This window comes from Scylla paramamosain, chromosome 15, assembly GCF_035594125.1.
Source record: "Scylla paramamosain isolate STU-SP2022 chromosome 15, ASM3559412v1, whole genome shotgun sequence".
In the NCBI taxonomy this organism is placed as follows: domain Eukaryota; kingdom Metazoa; phylum Arthropoda; class Malacostraca; order Decapoda; family Portunidae; genus Scylla; species Scylla paramamosain.
In genome coordinates this window covers 25488493-25504703 of record NC_087165.1, presented here as the reverse complement: position 1 = coordinate 25504703, position 16211 = coordinate 25488493, and the positions used below count along the sequence as shown (strand labels likewise).

The 16211-nt window shown below is 43.5% G+C and overlaps 2 protein-coding genes across 18 annotated transcripts in view; one reads left to right on the top strand and one right to left on the bottom strand.

Annotated features, from left to right (window-relative positions):
• LOC135107733 (uncharacterized) overlaps window positions 1-5119 on the top strand; it is a 25215-nt gene extending 20096 nt beyond the window's left edge. For 8 of the 11 annotated variants that reach the window (XM_064017993.1, XM_064018000.1, XM_064017999.1 and 5 more), the window contains 2 exons: window positions 716-2263; window positions 4073-5119. The gene's annotated coding sequence lies outside the window, so the exon portion shown is untranslated. Of the gene's footprint in view, window positions 1-715; window positions 2264-4016 lie in introns of all 11 variants that reach the window. The other 3 variants (XM_064017995.1, XM_064017996.1, XM_064017994.1) reach the window with 3 other exon arrangements.
• Window positions 5067-16211, bottom strand: LOC135107732 (probable E3 ubiquitin-protein ligase HERC3). 7 transcript variants are annotated; one of them, XR_010271949.1, is made up of 9 exons: window positions 14383-14658; window positions 12291-12868; window positions 11922-12007; window positions 11127-11212; window positions 10343-10493; window positions 10008-10226; window positions 9515-9617; window positions 6233-6369; window positions 5067-5784 (listed from the first exon to the last, which is right to left on the bottom strand). XR_010271949.1 is itself a non-coding variant. In XM_064017989.1 (9 exons), the coding sequence occupies exons 3-6, from the start codon at window positions 12373-12375 to the stop codon at window positions 10153-10155; spliced, it is 396 nt and encodes a 131-aa protein (XP_063874059.1). In that variant the 5' UTR covers window positions 12376-12868; window positions 14383-14532; window positions 15699-16211; the 3' UTR covers window positions 5067-5784; window positions 6233-6369; window positions 9515-9617; window positions 10008-10152. The 7 variants fall into 7 exon arrangements, 3 of the variants coding, with proteins under 3 accessions (XP_063874059.1, XP_063874060.1, XP_063874058.1); XM_064017989.1 differs by lacking the exon at window positions 11922-12007 and adding an exon at window positions 15699-16211 and having other exon boundaries at window positions 14383-14532; XM_064017990.1 differs by lacking the exon at window positions 11922-12007 and adding an exon at window positions 10880-11012 and having other exon boundaries at window positions 14383-14665.

Below are 16211 nucleotides of genomic sequence, written 5' to 3'. Positions count from 1 at the left end.
ATCCTTGTGGGAACACCTCAGCAAATCTTGGAGTTTATTCTGAAGGATTCTGTAGTGAGGAAACTCAAAGTTTGGAGGAACAGAAGAACAGTGTTGCTGTGTGTGGAGGCAATACATTGACTGTGTAGTATATCGCAAGGAAGACAATCTTTGCTCCCACAGTGTCAAGAGTGAAACACCTGCTCCACCACTGCCTCAGGAAGATCCACTGTTCACCCACACAGTAAAAGCTGAAATAGTGGAGGCAGTATCACGTAACAATTGATCAAAGCAGAACAAGTCAAGGTGTTACTAGTACTTACTGTGTTGTATAAATACTTCTGAAAGAGAAAGAGAGAGAGAGAAAGAGAGAGAATGATAATAGTGATGTGTGTAGTTTCAGTGATTCACTTACAGACAGTAGTTAGTGAGCAGGTGTTGAATATAATGCAGTGTTGCTGAGGGAGAATAAATTGATTAGCAGCAGTGTGCATAAATGTACTGTTTTTTTTATTTGTGTAGAAGGGACATTGACAACTTATTTATCTCTCCTTCCACTGAATGGCAGGCACAATGACACCAACAATTACCTGCTGTTTACACTTCACTGTTTTGACTTGCATTTCTCTAACAATCTGGGACTGAATTATTCACTACTGTTGGTTTGACAAAGGATTTTTAACGTGTCCCTTGAAGATTAAAAGCCCCACCTGTTTCCATTGTCTGTTATTTCCAGATTGAGTTGCCTTGAAGCTGAGATGAGTTGGTCAGCTAGTGAGTGGCTTCAATCAAGTGACTGTGAGGTGTTGGCTTCAATAAAGTGACTGTGAGGTGTTGCCTTCAATCAAGTGACTGTGAGGTGTTGGCTTCGATCAAGTGACTGTGAGGTGTTGGCTTCGATCAAGTGACTGTGAGGTGTTGGCTTCGATCAAGTGACTGTGAGGTGTTGGCTTCGATCAAGTGACTGTGAGGTGTTGGCTTCGATCAAGTGACTGTGAGGTGTTGGGCATGGTATTGTGTTATTGCAAGTGTAACCATTAATAAGTAAGTTCTTTCCTTATAACTCTTCATACATGGATTGCCATACATGGACGGATAAGGCCCTTGTACAGAGTCATCAGCTGGGGGTGAGAAAAACTGGTGGAGACGTCTCAGAACGCCTAACTTCACAGAAGCTGTTTTAGCTAGAGATGAAATGTGAAGTTTCTAGTTTAGATCATAAGTAAAGGACAGACCAAGGATGTTCAGTGTAGAAGAGGGGGACAGTTGAGTGTCATTGAAGAAGAGGGGATAGTTTGGAAGACTGTGTTGAGTTGATAGATGGAGGAATTGAGTTTTTGATGCACTGAACAATACCAAGTTTGCTCTGCCCCAATCAGAAATTTTAGAGAGATGAGAAGTGAGGCGTTCTGTGGCTTCCCTGCGTGAACTGTTTACTTCCTGAAGGGTTGGATGTCTATGAAAAGACATGGAAAAGTGCAGGGTGATGTCATCAGCGTAGGAGTGGATAGGACAAGAAGTATGGGTTAGAAGATCATTAATGAATAATAAGAGAGTGGGTGACAGGACAGAACCCTGAGGAACACCACTGTTAATAGATTTAGCAGAAGAACAGTGACCGTCTACCACAGCAGCAATAGAATGGTCAGAAAGGAAACTTGAGATGAAGTTACAGAGAGAAGGATAGAAACTGTAGGAGGGTAGTTTGGAAATCAAAGCTTTGTGCCAGACTCTATCAAAGGCTTTTGATATGTCCAAGGCAACAGCAAAAGTTTCACCAAAATCTCTAAAAGAGGATGACCAAGACTCAGTAAGGAAAGCCAGAAGATCACCAGTAGAGCGGCCTTGACGGAATCCATACTGGTGATCAGATAGAAGGTTGTGAAGTGATAGATGTTTAAGAATCTTCCTGTTGATGATAGATTCAAAAACTTTAGATAGGCAGGAAATTAAAGCAATAGGACTGTTGTTTGAGGGATTAAAACTACTACTACTACTACTACTACTACTACTACTACTACTCACATCTTGCCTGACTGCCAGACCAACATTTACTGTGTAGAAATGGCACAGTCTACTCCTTTAGTTCTTTTCCTTTCTAGAATGTGCATATCAGTGTACCCTGTCGTGCCTCCCATGCTGTGTAATGCTGCAGTGTTGATTGTGTGTGTGTGTTTCCCTCAGGTGGTACTGTGGATAGCAAGCGGAAGAGACCTTGGGAGACTTCCGTTAATGAGGAGCAACAGTCACACCTCACTGGAGTCTTTCAGGAACCAACAGTCAGGTGAATATTGTGTTATTTGTACTGTTGAAGTCCCATATCTCTGACTTGTGTGCTCTCAAGATGCTATGCTCAATTTTTGAATCCTTGACACTGACAATAAGTCAAGCTTAGTGGGAGATGTCTTTCACACACTGCCCTGCTTGTTTCCCCCTTGTTACAGCTTAATCTGCTTCTTCCCCCCCTTGCTACAACTTAATTTGCTTGTTTCCCCCTTGCTACAACTTAATTTCCTTGTTTCCCCCCTTGCTACAACTTAATTTCCTTGTTTCCCCTTTGCTACAACTTAATCTGCTTGTTTCCCCCCTTGCTACAACTTAATCTGCTTGCTTCCCCCTTGCTACAACTTAATTCTTCTCATAAGTGTTGTGATTGTGGTTGTTCAAGAAGGGATCAGTAACTGTCAGACTGGAAGGAAGCTGGTAAGATTGGAAGCAGCCATCACACAGTTGGCAAAGGGTGCTCAGTGATTGGAACAGCTGTCTCTCTGCTACCCTGCAACTCACAAGCCTCTTCTGACTAAAAGAGGGTGCAGCTAATCAGTTTTTACAATATATACATCCCATCAGCTTAATATTCTTGTATCTGCTTTCCTTTTTCACCAAGAGCCTTTCTTCCTCTTCGGAGTGACAGCTGTACCTTGTGTCAGTGCATCCCTGGCCATCTGTGTCATGGCTGTCGTTGATCTTGCTGTCTCCCGTCCAGTCTCACAACTACAAAGCCCTCTCAAACAAGGCCTATCACAGCACTCTTCCCTTTGTTAAGCTTGACAGCACCCGTTATAATGCAAGAATTAAATGTGAGCTGTGAAATGAGAGAGTAGCAGTAAGGGGGACACAGGCAGGGAAGTACAGGAGAGACCTTCCCTTCCACTGTGTCTGGCAGTCTCTCTGTGATTAAAGGGCTGAACTTGGCATCTTCAGGGCACGAGAGTTGCCATGGGTGATAATTTGCTATTTTTTTGAGCAGTGAAGCCTTTGTTCTGTGGGTGTGCTGTCATGCACTGTAATATTCTGTGTGGCCATTGTAAAGCCACATTGAAAGTATATGTAAAGCTTGATGCCAACCCCAAGCTGTCCCATTTTATAAATTCATATAGAAATATTTAGAAAAAAACTGGGAAAATTTGAAATCTGCAGCAATTTTGGTCCCAGGAATTTTGGATAGGGGAATTTCAACTGTATATAGCATTGTTGGGTGTGTATGTGTGTTTGTGTATGGATAAGAGGAATAAGATTAACGTTTTCTGAAGGAGTTGGAGGAGGGGAGGCATGCACTTAACCACGATTACAAGAGCAGTAACACTGAAAATAGTGGTACAAGACTGTAAGAGGAGCAACAGATGGCTGGATAAGCAGATGTTATCTCCTGTTAAGTGTGAGTCCTGACAGGTGTGAGTGAGTCTTGTCAGTGAGGTGTGTTGTGAAGTATTAATGGAGAGAGAGAAGGAATGATTTTCAATGATCACTGTGAAATAAGAGGAGAGTTCTGTTATTGCGATGTGCATGTGAAAGTATTGGGTTAAATATGAGACTAATTTTGGGGAATTCATGGATATAGGAGAGAAATAGATGTGAAATTGTTGTGGGGTGTTAAAGGACTGTCTGAGGCACCTGTTAGGCCAGGGGAGGGAGTGAAAAGTTTGTGGGAATAAGAGTTTGCATGAGTGAGGAATTAGTGTGTGTGTGATGCAGAAATAATCTCATTCTTCATAACTAGTTTACCCAAGTTGCATTATTTATGTATTTATTTGCAGAGGTTTGTCTTCTGTCTGCAATCAAGGCTGGTGGTGATGGTGGTGTCTCATTGCAGGGCCTGATGTGAAGGTGTCTGCAGCCAGTGTTTGGTGTCCTCTGTGCCTGCCTGGTGGTGCCTCATTGCAGGGCTGATGTGAAGGTGTCTGCTGCCAGTGTTTGGTGTCCTCTGTGCCTGCCTGGTGGTGCCTCATTGCAGGGCCTGATGTGAAGGTGTCTGCAGCCAGTGTTTGGTCTCCTCTGTGCCTGGTGGTGCCTCATTGCAGGGCCTGATGTGAAGGTGTCTGCAGCCAGTGTTTGGTGTCCTCTCTTCCTGGTGGTGCAGCCTGATGTGTTGCCTGCTTCAGTGTAAATCTTGCAAGCCAGATCTGCCAGCTGTCTCCAGTGTAGTAGTCTAGGGTGCTTTGCTTTGTGTCTTTGGCAATAAATAAATTTGTGAGTATCATTCTCATGTGAATTATATAGTTTGATAAAATTACAGAATGTGCTTGGGTAAACTAAATTTATATATTGGTGGTAAACAATTCATGCATCCCCAAGTAAATAAATAAAAAAATAAATAGGACCCAAAACAATAGATACAATATAGATCATCCTCTGGTCAAAAAAAAAGCCAGGATTGGCCCATTTTTGGCCAAGTTTAAAGTGAAACTTGCACACACAAGCCCTGTCCGAGCGACACTGGAGTCGCTCGGACAGGGCTTCTGTGTGCAAGTTTTACCTTAAACTTAGCCAAAAATGGGCCAATCCAGCCAAAAATGGGCCAATCCTGGCTTTTTTTTTTGACCAGATCAATTGTTACTAGTATTTTTTGCTTCCATTTTTTTTTTTTTTTATCAGGGCTATGAACTGGTTACATCAGAAAGCAGCTTATTTGCAATTTGTAAAAAGATTTGTATATAATTCCACAATTCCACAAGTATGAACAAGATGATTAAATATATTTGTTTAAATCACATTGCCAAAGTTTCTGAGGAGGCATGAACTGTTACACCAGAAAGCTTGTTTATTTGCAACTTATTAGTATAATTCCCTAAGTATGTACAAGATAATAATATATATATTGTTTAATCACAAAAGTTTAATAAATACACAATAGGATAAATGATTTGTTTTCCTTGTGTCAGAGAGCTCCTGTGTCAACTTGAGTGAGACTAGTGTTGAGGACTTCAGCCTTTGCAAGTCCTGAAGGATGCTTGTCACTCCCACCAACAGCTTGAAGGGACTCTTCCTGCTGCTAAACTGCTTAACAATATCCTTCCTGCTCAAAATTCTTGCCTTACAATCTTCTTACTTGAAAACTCTTGTACCCTTTTCTCGCTGCATTCTTCCTGCTGTTAAGTGCTTGACAATTATTCCTTAAAATTCTTACCTTACTTTTTCCTGCTTAAAATTCTTGCCTTACAATCTTCTTACTTGAAAACTCTTGTACCCTTTTCTCGCTGCATTCTTCCTGCTGTTAACTGCTTGACAATTATTCCTGCTTAAAATTCTTGCCTTACAATCTTCTTACAACTTGACTCTTCCTTGATTGCAATGAAAAATTCCTTGACTCCTCTTGTCAGGCTTACAGGTAGCAAGACTCGGCCCCTCTTCCTGATGACGCTCCTTGACTTAACTAACACCTCGTCAGGCTTACAGGTAGTGACACAGCCTCTCTTCCTGATGAAACTTGACTCCCTGATCACAATGAAGTATGTCAGGCCTGATGTGGTAGAGATTGCTGTGGGCAACTGTTCATGGGATGGAGTGAAGCAGCACACGTCACACCTGCAAGGGAAACGGACCATTAGCTCCTAGACACATGAAGCTTGTATGTGCTGAGATTCTTAATGTTTGATAATTGATTCATTACAAAACAACCTTTGAAAAGAATGAGGCGTGGAAAAGGTGCCGAGATTCTTAGTATGAGATGTTTGGGGATTGGTTGCCTAAAAGACTATGACTGGACAAACATGATACGAAAAAACCGGGCAAGTTTGAAAAGTACAATGCACTATGCAAGAAATGTGTCGATATTTTGTGAATTGCGTCAAAAATTCAGTCACATTCAAGAAAGGAAATTTGAAAAGCATAGCAGTATGACAGACAAGAAACTGAAAAATGTGCCTTAAATAAATACTTCCCAATTATATTTGAAGGATGATTGAAATTCGCACGGCATCATAAATTTCAATAGCACGACATTATATACATATTAGAAGTTTAAAAGACGAACCTGATGGATAATTTCACCTTCCCCAACACTGCCTCGATCACATGGTATCCTGGCAACGGGAACAGCGAAGAGGCAGCTGAATTCACACCTGTATATCAATCAACTCTGCCTCGGTGCTGACTTGGCCAAGGGAGAGGCTGTGGGAGAGAGAGAGAGCCTTTGTCAAGTCACCCCTATAAATGTAAAGCACACGAAATCTATAGTTGTAATCAAATTTAATATTGCAGAAGGGTAGCGACATTGTGAGTAGGAAAGACAGGAGAGGCGAGGAAAGAATCAGCTTGATCCTGGAGAAGTGAAAATATAATCTCGAGGATAAACTTATGAATAACTTACAATTTGAAAATAATAATAATTTAAAACTTTCTGCTCACACCTTCGAAGTTTATTATTGCTATTCAAAGTCAGTTTATGGTTCCAGAGATACGTTTTTGAAACCCACTTTAGAAAAATATACGAGGAAATAAAACAGTACAAGAAAAAAAAAATATACATATCACATGAATAACAAATTAGGAAAATAAGTATTAGAAATCCAACTTCGAGCTGAATTGATAAAAAAAAATAAAAGAAAAATCTGGTTTAATACAACAAAGCATTAATAGACAAGTTTAATGTAAATTTAGAAGGTTAATGTGTGTGTGTGTGTGTGTGTGTGTGTGTGTGTGTGTGTGTGAGGAGTTGTGTCTTTTTGAGTGTCTCCAGATTTTTGAGTGTGTCGTCACCAGATTTTTGAGTGCATGAGCATTCTAATGGTTGAATGAATTCGTGTTTACGAGTATGTGCGTGTGAGTGTGTGGGAGCGGGCGTGAGTGTGTGGGCGCGGGCGTAAGTGTATGTGTGGGCGCGGGCGTAAGTGTATGTGTGGGAGCGGGCTTGTGTGTGTGTGTGGGCGCGGGCGTTTGAGGGCGTGGACGCGGGCGTGTGAGTGCATGGAGGCGGGTGTGTGAGTGCATGGAGGCAGGCGTGTGAGTGCATGGAGGCGGGCGTGAGTGCGTGCGTGGAGGCGGGCGTGAGTGCGTGCGTGGAGGTGGGCGTGAGTGCGTGCGTGGACGCGGGCGTGAGTGCGTGCGTGGACGCAGGCGTGAGTGCGTGGAGGCGGGCGTGAGTGCGTGCGTGGAGGTGGGCGTGAGTGCGTGCGTGGACGCGGGCGTGAGTGCGTGCGTGGACGCAGACGTGAGTGCGTGGAGGCGGGCGTGAGTGCGTGCGTGGAGGTGGGCGTGAGTGCGTGCGTGGACGCGGGCGTGAGTGCGTGCGTGGACGCAGACGTGAGTGCGTGGAGACGGGCGTGAGTGCGTGCGTGGAGGTGGGCGTGAGTGCGTGCGTGGACGCGGGCGTGAGTGCGTGCGTGGACGCAGGCGTGAGTGCGTGGAGACGGGCGTGAGTGCGTGCGTGGAGGTGGGCGTGAGTGCGTGCGTGGACGCGGGCGTGAGTGCGTGCGTGGACGCAGGCGTGAGTGCGTGGAGGCGGGCGTGAGTGCGTGCGTGGAGGTGGGCGTGAGTGCGTGCGTGGACGCGGGCGTGAGTGCGTGCGTGGACGCAGGCGTGAGTGCGTGGAGACGGGCGTGAGTGCGTGCGTGGAGGTGGGCGTGAGTGCGTGCGTGGACGCGGGCGTGAGTGCGTGCGTGGACGCAGGCGTGAGTGCGTGGAGACGGGCGTGAGTGCGTGGAGGTGGGCGTGAGTGCGTGTGTGGACGCGGGCGCGAGTGCGTGGAGGCGGGCGTGGGTGCGTAGAGGCGGGCGTGAGTGCGTGGAGGCGGGCGTGAGTGCGTGCGTGGACGCGGGCGTGAGTGCGTGGCCGCGGGCGTGTGAGTGCGTGGAGGCGGGCGTGAGTGCGTGCGCGGACGCGGGCGTGAATGCGTGCGTGGACGCGGGCGTGAGTGCGTGCGTGGACACAGGCGTGAGTGCGTGGAGGCGGGCGTGAGTGCGTGCGTGGACGCAGGCGTTTGAGGGCATGGACGCGGGCGTGAGTGTGTGGGCGCGGACGTGTGAGTATGTGGGCGCGGGCGTGAGTGTGTGGGCGCAGGCTTGTGAGTACGTGGACGTGGGCGTTTGATGGCGTGGACGCGGACCTGTGAGGGCGAGGGCATGAGGGCGAGGGCGCGGACGTGTGAGAGTGTGGGCGTGGAAATGGGCGTATTTGTGTGATCCTCCTAAGTGTTGGTGTGTGTGCCTTACTACTTAATAAAGTTAGTGAGCCAGGTGACCGAGCACGTGGCGCGCGGGGCATTTAAAGCCCTTTAATAATGGTAAATAAAGGCGATTTAAAAATATGAGGAAGAATGGCATCAACTTGTGGTGCTCATAGAAAACGTAAGATATATTAAGGGAGACTATGATATTTAATAACTTAATTTTAATCTTAGTCGAAAAGTGTTATTTTTAAGGTATGCCCTCCCCTTAAAGGTAGGTGTGTGTGTGTGTGTGTGTGTGTGTGTGTGTGTGTGTGTGTGTGTGTGTGTGTGTGTGTGTGTGTGTGTGTGTGTGTGTGTGTGTGTTTTGTGTGTGTGTGTGTGTGTGTGTGTGTGTGTGTGTGTGTGTGTGTGTGTGTGTGTGTGTGTGTGTGTGTGTGTGTGTGTGTGTGTGTGTGTGTGTGTGCAACAAATATAAACGTACATAAAAAGATAATGAATGAATGAAAGTAATGAGCAATGGTACTTAAGCCAATTACCACTTACCACAGCGAACAAGTCGAGGGAACACAAGGCAGCGGCCACAGACATACCAATCTATCACAGTCTTGCGTATTCATAAATAAATAATCTCGACTTCTCCCTTAATTCTCACCTCAATAAGTTAGTCACACGTCAGATCACCTGGACAAACATGCAGTTTCCTACCTAACAAGCTTATTTACGCTGCCTGCAGTCTAATCACTCACGCAGCTTAATCTTGGCCAGTATCAGTTAGGTTAGGTTAGGTTAGGTTATTTATTATTTCCCCCTGGACATACAAATAGCTTAACATCTGTTCAGCATATTTAATTCTCACCTGATAAGCTTAACTACGTCACCTGAGCAGTGTTATAATCACCATCTGGCCTAATGTGTTCTCCCTAAGGGTGAAGCAGTGAGGTGCTGCAGGTCACACAGTGGCTCGGAAATTGAAATATTCAGGTTTTCGACGAGCCAGGGAGCTGCAACACATCACCTGCTCAACATCTAAACAATGAAGAAGAAAAATGACAACAAGAACAAGGACAAAATAGAACAAATGAAGGAAGGAACAGAAATACTTGACAAAAACACACACACACACACACACACACACACACACATACGTACCTTCCCTAAAGAGTCGAGTGCCGCTGTGTGGCTCTCCCCAAGTGCCACATACCCAATTGGTTCAGAATAACAGGCAAAATTTGGCACCAACGCTGGGGTGTCACTGAGAGAGAGAGAGAGAGAGAGAGAGAGAGAGAGAGAGAGAGAGAGAGAGAGAGAGAGAGAGAGAGAGAGAGAGAGAGAGAGAGAGAGAGAGAGAGAGAGAGAGAGAGAGAGAGAGAGAGAGAGAGAGAGAGAGAGAGAGAGAAATTGGTTAGTCTTAGGCTTATATAATTTAATTCATGTTTGTTTAGAATTATTCATCATCATTATTATTATTATTATTATTATTATCATTATTCAGTTTGTTTTTCTTGATTATAAATAAAAGAATATACTTTATGTACACCACCACTACTACTACTACTACTACTACTACTACTACTATTACTACTTTTCTTCCTCTTCCTCTTCCTCCCACCACCCAAACACACACACACACACACACACACACCTAACAAGAGGATCACCCTTGGGAGTATAGCCCAGTTGACCCTGCTTGTTTGACCCCCACAACAGCAGGTAGCCGGCCTGGGTCACGGCAGCAGAGTGGTGACCCGCAGCGGCCAGCAGGACTAAGAGGGTGCCAGCCAAGGAGGTCACCAGGGCAGGGTCCTTCTGGGGCCCCTGTCAGTGTCTAAGTGCCAACTGGCCCAAGGTATTTTGTCACCATCTGAAACACACAAAAGCAAAAAATAAATAAATAATGATGATAACACACACACACACACACACACATATATACAGACACATACACACAGACATACATACATACAGACAGACACCTACCAGCAGTCAAGGCAAGGGTGTGGTTGGCGCCACAGGCCAGCTGCACTGTCACCTTCCTGGCCAGACTCTTGACAAGCTTGCGTGTGGCGGTGTGACTGCCGCAAGAGTTGACGCCAAGCTGACCGTACCCACTGTCACCCCGTGCGTAGATCTGAGGAGAGAGGGAGAGGTGAGAGAGAGAGAGAGAGAAAGAGAGAAAGAGAGAGAGAGAGAGAGAGAGAGAGAGAGAGAGAGAGAGAGAGAGAGAGAGAGAGAGAGAGAGAGAGAGAGAGAGAGAGAGAGAGAGAGAGAACTAAGACCTAATCTAACAAAACCCAACTTAACTTAAGATATAATATAACTTTAAAGAGAGAGAGGGAGAGTGAGAGGGGAAATTAGAGAGAGAGGGAGAGGGAGAGAACCTAACCTGTCTAGGAGAAATAATTTGAATATACAGTAAAATCCCTCTCATCCGGCATTCCAGTATCCGGCAGCTTCAAGTATCCGGCACATTTTTCCCTGAGCCTTAAAATCAATAAAAAATCAATGTGTACTCACAAAATCGATTAAAATTCCCGCACAAGGCATAGTGTGTCCCCTGGCCACCAGAGCGCACTGCTTGGCGCCACCCCGCAGCCCGCTGCACTGTGTTTACCGAGTGACTCAGTCCCGCGTGTGCACTGTTTATGGCCTGACGCCAAACAACAAAATTATTTCTACTCTTTCACACACACACACACACACACACACACACATCACAGGCTCTCTCTCTCTCTCTCTCTCTCTCTCTCTCTCTCTCTCTCACCAGGCCCCAGGAGGTGAGAGAAAGAGAGTACTGGTCTCCGGCTGCCACCTGAACGATGGTGTAGTTCTGTAGCTCATCAATTAATTCTGCAGGTGAGAGAACAGGTGGTGAGGAGGAGAAAGTGCTATTGGACTGTTGTGTGGTTATGGTGGTGTGGTGGTGGTGGTAGTAGTAGTAGTAGTAGTAGTAGTAGTAGTAGTAGTAGTAGTAGTAGTAGTAGTAGTAGTAGTAGGTTCATTACATTCCAAGCACAGTACATAAATAAATAAATAAATAAATAAATAAATAAGTAAATAAATATGATAAAACAATAAGAAAACAACAACAACAACAACAACAACAACAACAACCACATAAAAACTGATGACCCCAACCAGTCACCATGACCTCTAGTACAAGGGTCACACAGGGCCACCACACTGCGACCTGACACAAACATAAACAAGACACCTTTTATGCATGAAGGACAAGTGACCTATGACCCAACAGTGACCCACAGTGACCCACATTGACCCACAGTGACCCAACAGTGTCTTCACCTAGAACTGTGGAGTGTACAAGTGCCCAGCTGACACGTGGAGGTGCAGGTGTCAAGGCTAGGTCACATTAGGTCACCTGAACAGAGAGTGTAAGGGGGGGGTGGCCTGGTGAAGGGAGGGGGGCCAGGTCAACCCTTAAATTGTGTGTAATAATGAAAATAATGATAACAGTGACCTCTCTGTCTCTCTCTCTCTCTCTCTCTCTCTCTCTCTCTCTCTCTCTCTCTCTCTCTCTTAGGTTAGGTTAGGTGTTTACTTGGCACTTTGGCGTGTACTGAGGTTCCCACACTGCCAAGGGCGGCGAGGGGGGCGTGGGGGGGGAGCACAGGGGCACATCCAAGGCTGCGTCACAAAATTTAGTGATTCTTTAAAGTGTAAACAAAACAATTCTCTTAAAACTATTTATCTGGTAACTATGCACACACACACACACACACGCACTCACACATACACACACACGCACACACACACATTTAACTAGGGAGAGGCGTCACTGGCTGCACAGGGAAGCAATTTAAGTGGTCTGAAATATCTTACTGGCGTTGTGTGGCGCCATCAACAAAGCAACACCATTTCTCAAGTAAATAAGTATTATATCTAACTCAACACCATCTCAGGCACTCACCTTCCTGTATCTGGTGGTGTGTGCGTGTGTCTGTAGGTGTGGAGGAGCCCTTGAAAGCCAGCACCTTGTACACCTGGTTAAACATAAGATGCCTGGCCTGTAGATCCACGTTTTTGGCGCGACTCTGTGGGCCGTCTCACTTCCCAGGGACAGTTTTTTTGTTTTTTACTAATTACACTGGTTTTTATATATATATTTATCGGTTTTCTAGGTTATGATGATTAATAAAGGTTATATTATTCGTTTTGCATAGGGTTTATCTTATATTAGTATTTTAAGATACCACAAGTTATAAAATCCCACATCTCTAATCTTTGCCTTTTTTTTATTTACGCCACTTTTCCTTAATATTTTCCGGTATAAGATAATGTAAAATACTTAAAAGACTCCGTACTAGTTGTTTATTTATCAAAAGTAACCTCAATTAGTGAATTATAACGCGACCGTCCCTGTCTCAACACTGTACCATTATACAATGTTGACATCCTGAGGACTGTCTAAGAAAGATGAAAGAAATTTAATCCTCTTCCTCTTCCTCGTCTTCCTCACCCTCATCCTCCTTTCTTCCCCTTCCTCCTCTGGCAGAAAAGGGATAAGAGGAGGAAGTAAACGAAAATAAAGAAAGGAATAAGGAAATACTGAATAAAGAAAGAAATAACGAATAATATGATTTAAAACTTTGTCCCTGTTATTTTCCTTCATTTAAATCCTATTCCTCCTCTTCTTCCTCCTCTTCTTCCTCATAATCTTCCTTTCTTCTTCCTTCTCAACATTACTCACCATTTTGTGGTTGTAAATGAAAGATTTATATATCATCTTACGTACATTTTCAACACACACACACACACACACACACACACACTGCATCACCATCTGTACAACGAAAGACAAGGCAACACACACACACACACACACACACACACACACACACACACACTGTATAAGCATATGTACAACGAAAGACAAGGCAACACACACACACACAACACACACACACACACACACACACACACACACACACACACACTGCATAAGCATCTGTACAACGAAAGACAAGGCAACACACACACACACACACACACACACACACACACACACACACACACTGCATCACCATCTGTACAACGAAAGACAAGGCAACACACACACACACACACACACACACACACACACACACACACACACACACTGCATCACCATCTGTACAACGAAAGACAAGGCAACACACACACACACACACACACACACACACACACACACACACACACACACACACACTGTATAAGCATCTGTACAACGAAAGACAAGGCAACACACACACACACACATACACACCAGAAACACCTAGAAACACAATTTTACTCCCAAAAACACCTAGAAACCCAAAAAAACACTTAAAAAACACTTAATTTCCTTTCAAAACACCCAAAAAAACACTCATTTCTAGCCAAAAAAACACTTAAATAACACTTAATTTCCTTTCAAAACACCCCAAAAGCACTCATTTCTTGCACAAAAACAGCGAATAACACTTAATTTCCTTTCAAAACACCCAAAAAAAACACATTTCTAGCCAAAAAACACTTAAATAACACTTAATTTCCTTTCAAAACACCCAAAAAACACACATTTCTACCCAAAAACACTTAAATAACACTTAATTTCCTTTCAAAACACCCAAAAAAACATATTTCTAGCCAAAAACACTTAAATAATACTTAATTTCCTTTCAAAACACCCCAGAAGAGACACACACCTACCCAAGGACAGCGAAAAAAACAATTTCTACCCAAACAAACTTGAAAAACACCAAAATCTAAAAAAAAACACAAAAAAATATAAAAAATATAAAAAAAAACATCCCCTGCCTTTTTAAAACACCACAGAAACGGTGAATTCACTTAAAAAAAACACTGAAAGCACGACTATTCCCTTTCAAAACACCAAAAACTCTCACTTCTATTCCAAAATGCCTAGAAAAAAAAAATTGCGTATTTAACTCAAAACACTTCATCTTATATTACAAGGCTGCCACATCACCACCACCACCACCACTACTACTACTACTGCTACTACTACTACGTTTGCTTACCTTTAAAACGCTGGAAATTCAGTGAAAATCTTTTCTTATTATTTCTTCTTTTCCTTCTCCTCTTCCTCCTTCCCTTCCCTCTTCTTCCTCCTCCTTCTTCATTTCTCCTTCTTTCCTCCTCTTTCTATTCTTCTCTATGCATGAAAACAGCTGGAAAATATAGGAAATAACACTAAATACTAATGGAAGGGCACTGGGAGGAGGGAAGGTCCAGGGTCTCGGTCCCCGGATGAAGGCGGCTGATGACGTCACGTCCGCCATATTTACGTTACGCAAATGATTTTGAAAATGACCCCTCGCAAAAATGGAGCTAGGCCGGAATGCTTTACATATTATGAAAGGGCATAATTTTAAATTAATTCTGGGCATATAAAAATATTCCAAGCTTCAGTAATAATAAAGCTATATTTAAATAACTATATGAAAAAGTGTTCGAACAAACACGATAAAAAAAAAACACTCCAAAGTCCACAAATCTCATTTCTCACGAACACAATACACTTTAAAAAATCGAAACTATTTTTACAAACAATCAGAAGTTAACCGGAAGCTGAAATAAATAAATAAATAATTTATAAATGTCGACTTTTTGAGTGTTCAACGGGTCTAAAACCCCTCTAAAAGTCCACGTATTTCACTCAAAAGCATCATAACATATTTAAAAGACAATAAACGATTTTTTGAGCCCATAAAATCTTGCCTAGCTGCTGAAATAAAAAATCATGTTTGGCAGTATGAAAAATTTAACGGCAAACAGCAACACTTATTTACGCTGAAACAACCTCATAATCGACATGTTTCCCTTAACACTCGCACGCAAAACACTCAAAACACCACCAAATATTTTTACAAACCATAAAATCTTAGTTAAAAAGCCTAAATATATAAGTTAAGAAAATAGAAAAAATATTGGAACCCGGGGTAGACTCTGGCAATCCATCATGGCGGCCGCGGGAGGGCAGGGAGGGGGCTCAGATGAAAATAAGGTTGGCTATCTCTCTTTCCTTATTATTTGTGGTTGTTATGAAGGTTATTTCTCTATTTTCTGGATTAATTTCAGCTGTGTGTATGCGTATGTGTGTGTGTTTGTGTCTATGTGTGTGTGTGTGTGTGTATATATATATATGTATGCGTATGTGTGTGTGTGTGTGTGTGTGTGTGTGTCCGCCTCTATTCCATGATAAATAGCATTATTTTCTCTTCTCTTCTCCCCTTTTGCTATTAAGTATCAAGTATTTTCCAGGTATTTCCAGTGTTTTCCAGGTAGTGTCGTAGGTTGAAGCCAGACCTCTGCTACCTGTCACTACTAAACTCACCTTAATTGACCTCCTGTGCCTCTGTGGTCCCGTTCCCTGGTGTTTAAATGAAAAGAGACACACACACATCCGCACTGCACGGTGTTTCCCAGGTACACTGAGGAAGACAATAAAAAATAATAAATAAATAAAAAAAAATCCCAAAACGCCTGGAGCAGTCTGCCTCCCTCCCTCGGTGAAGGAGGTGGAAACAAGCGGACCCTCACCATGGGGTACAACCGGATACTTTAATTATATGGCAGGAAATGCGAGGGTACATTGACTTTATAAGCGAATAGAAATGAAAATATGTCACTTGAAGCACTGTGAGGTGTTAAGAGAGAGAGAGAGAGAGAGAGAGGGAGTCGGTTCCCCGCGCCAAATAGCCTATCACTTATAATTAAACCTTTAAATTGACGGAAACTCGAATAAAAGCATAGAAAACGAGAGGACTGAGTTTATAAGCGAACCTTAAAATTAATTAGAAGTTATGAAAGACACAGTAGACTGTTTATAATGATACTGAAGACTGAA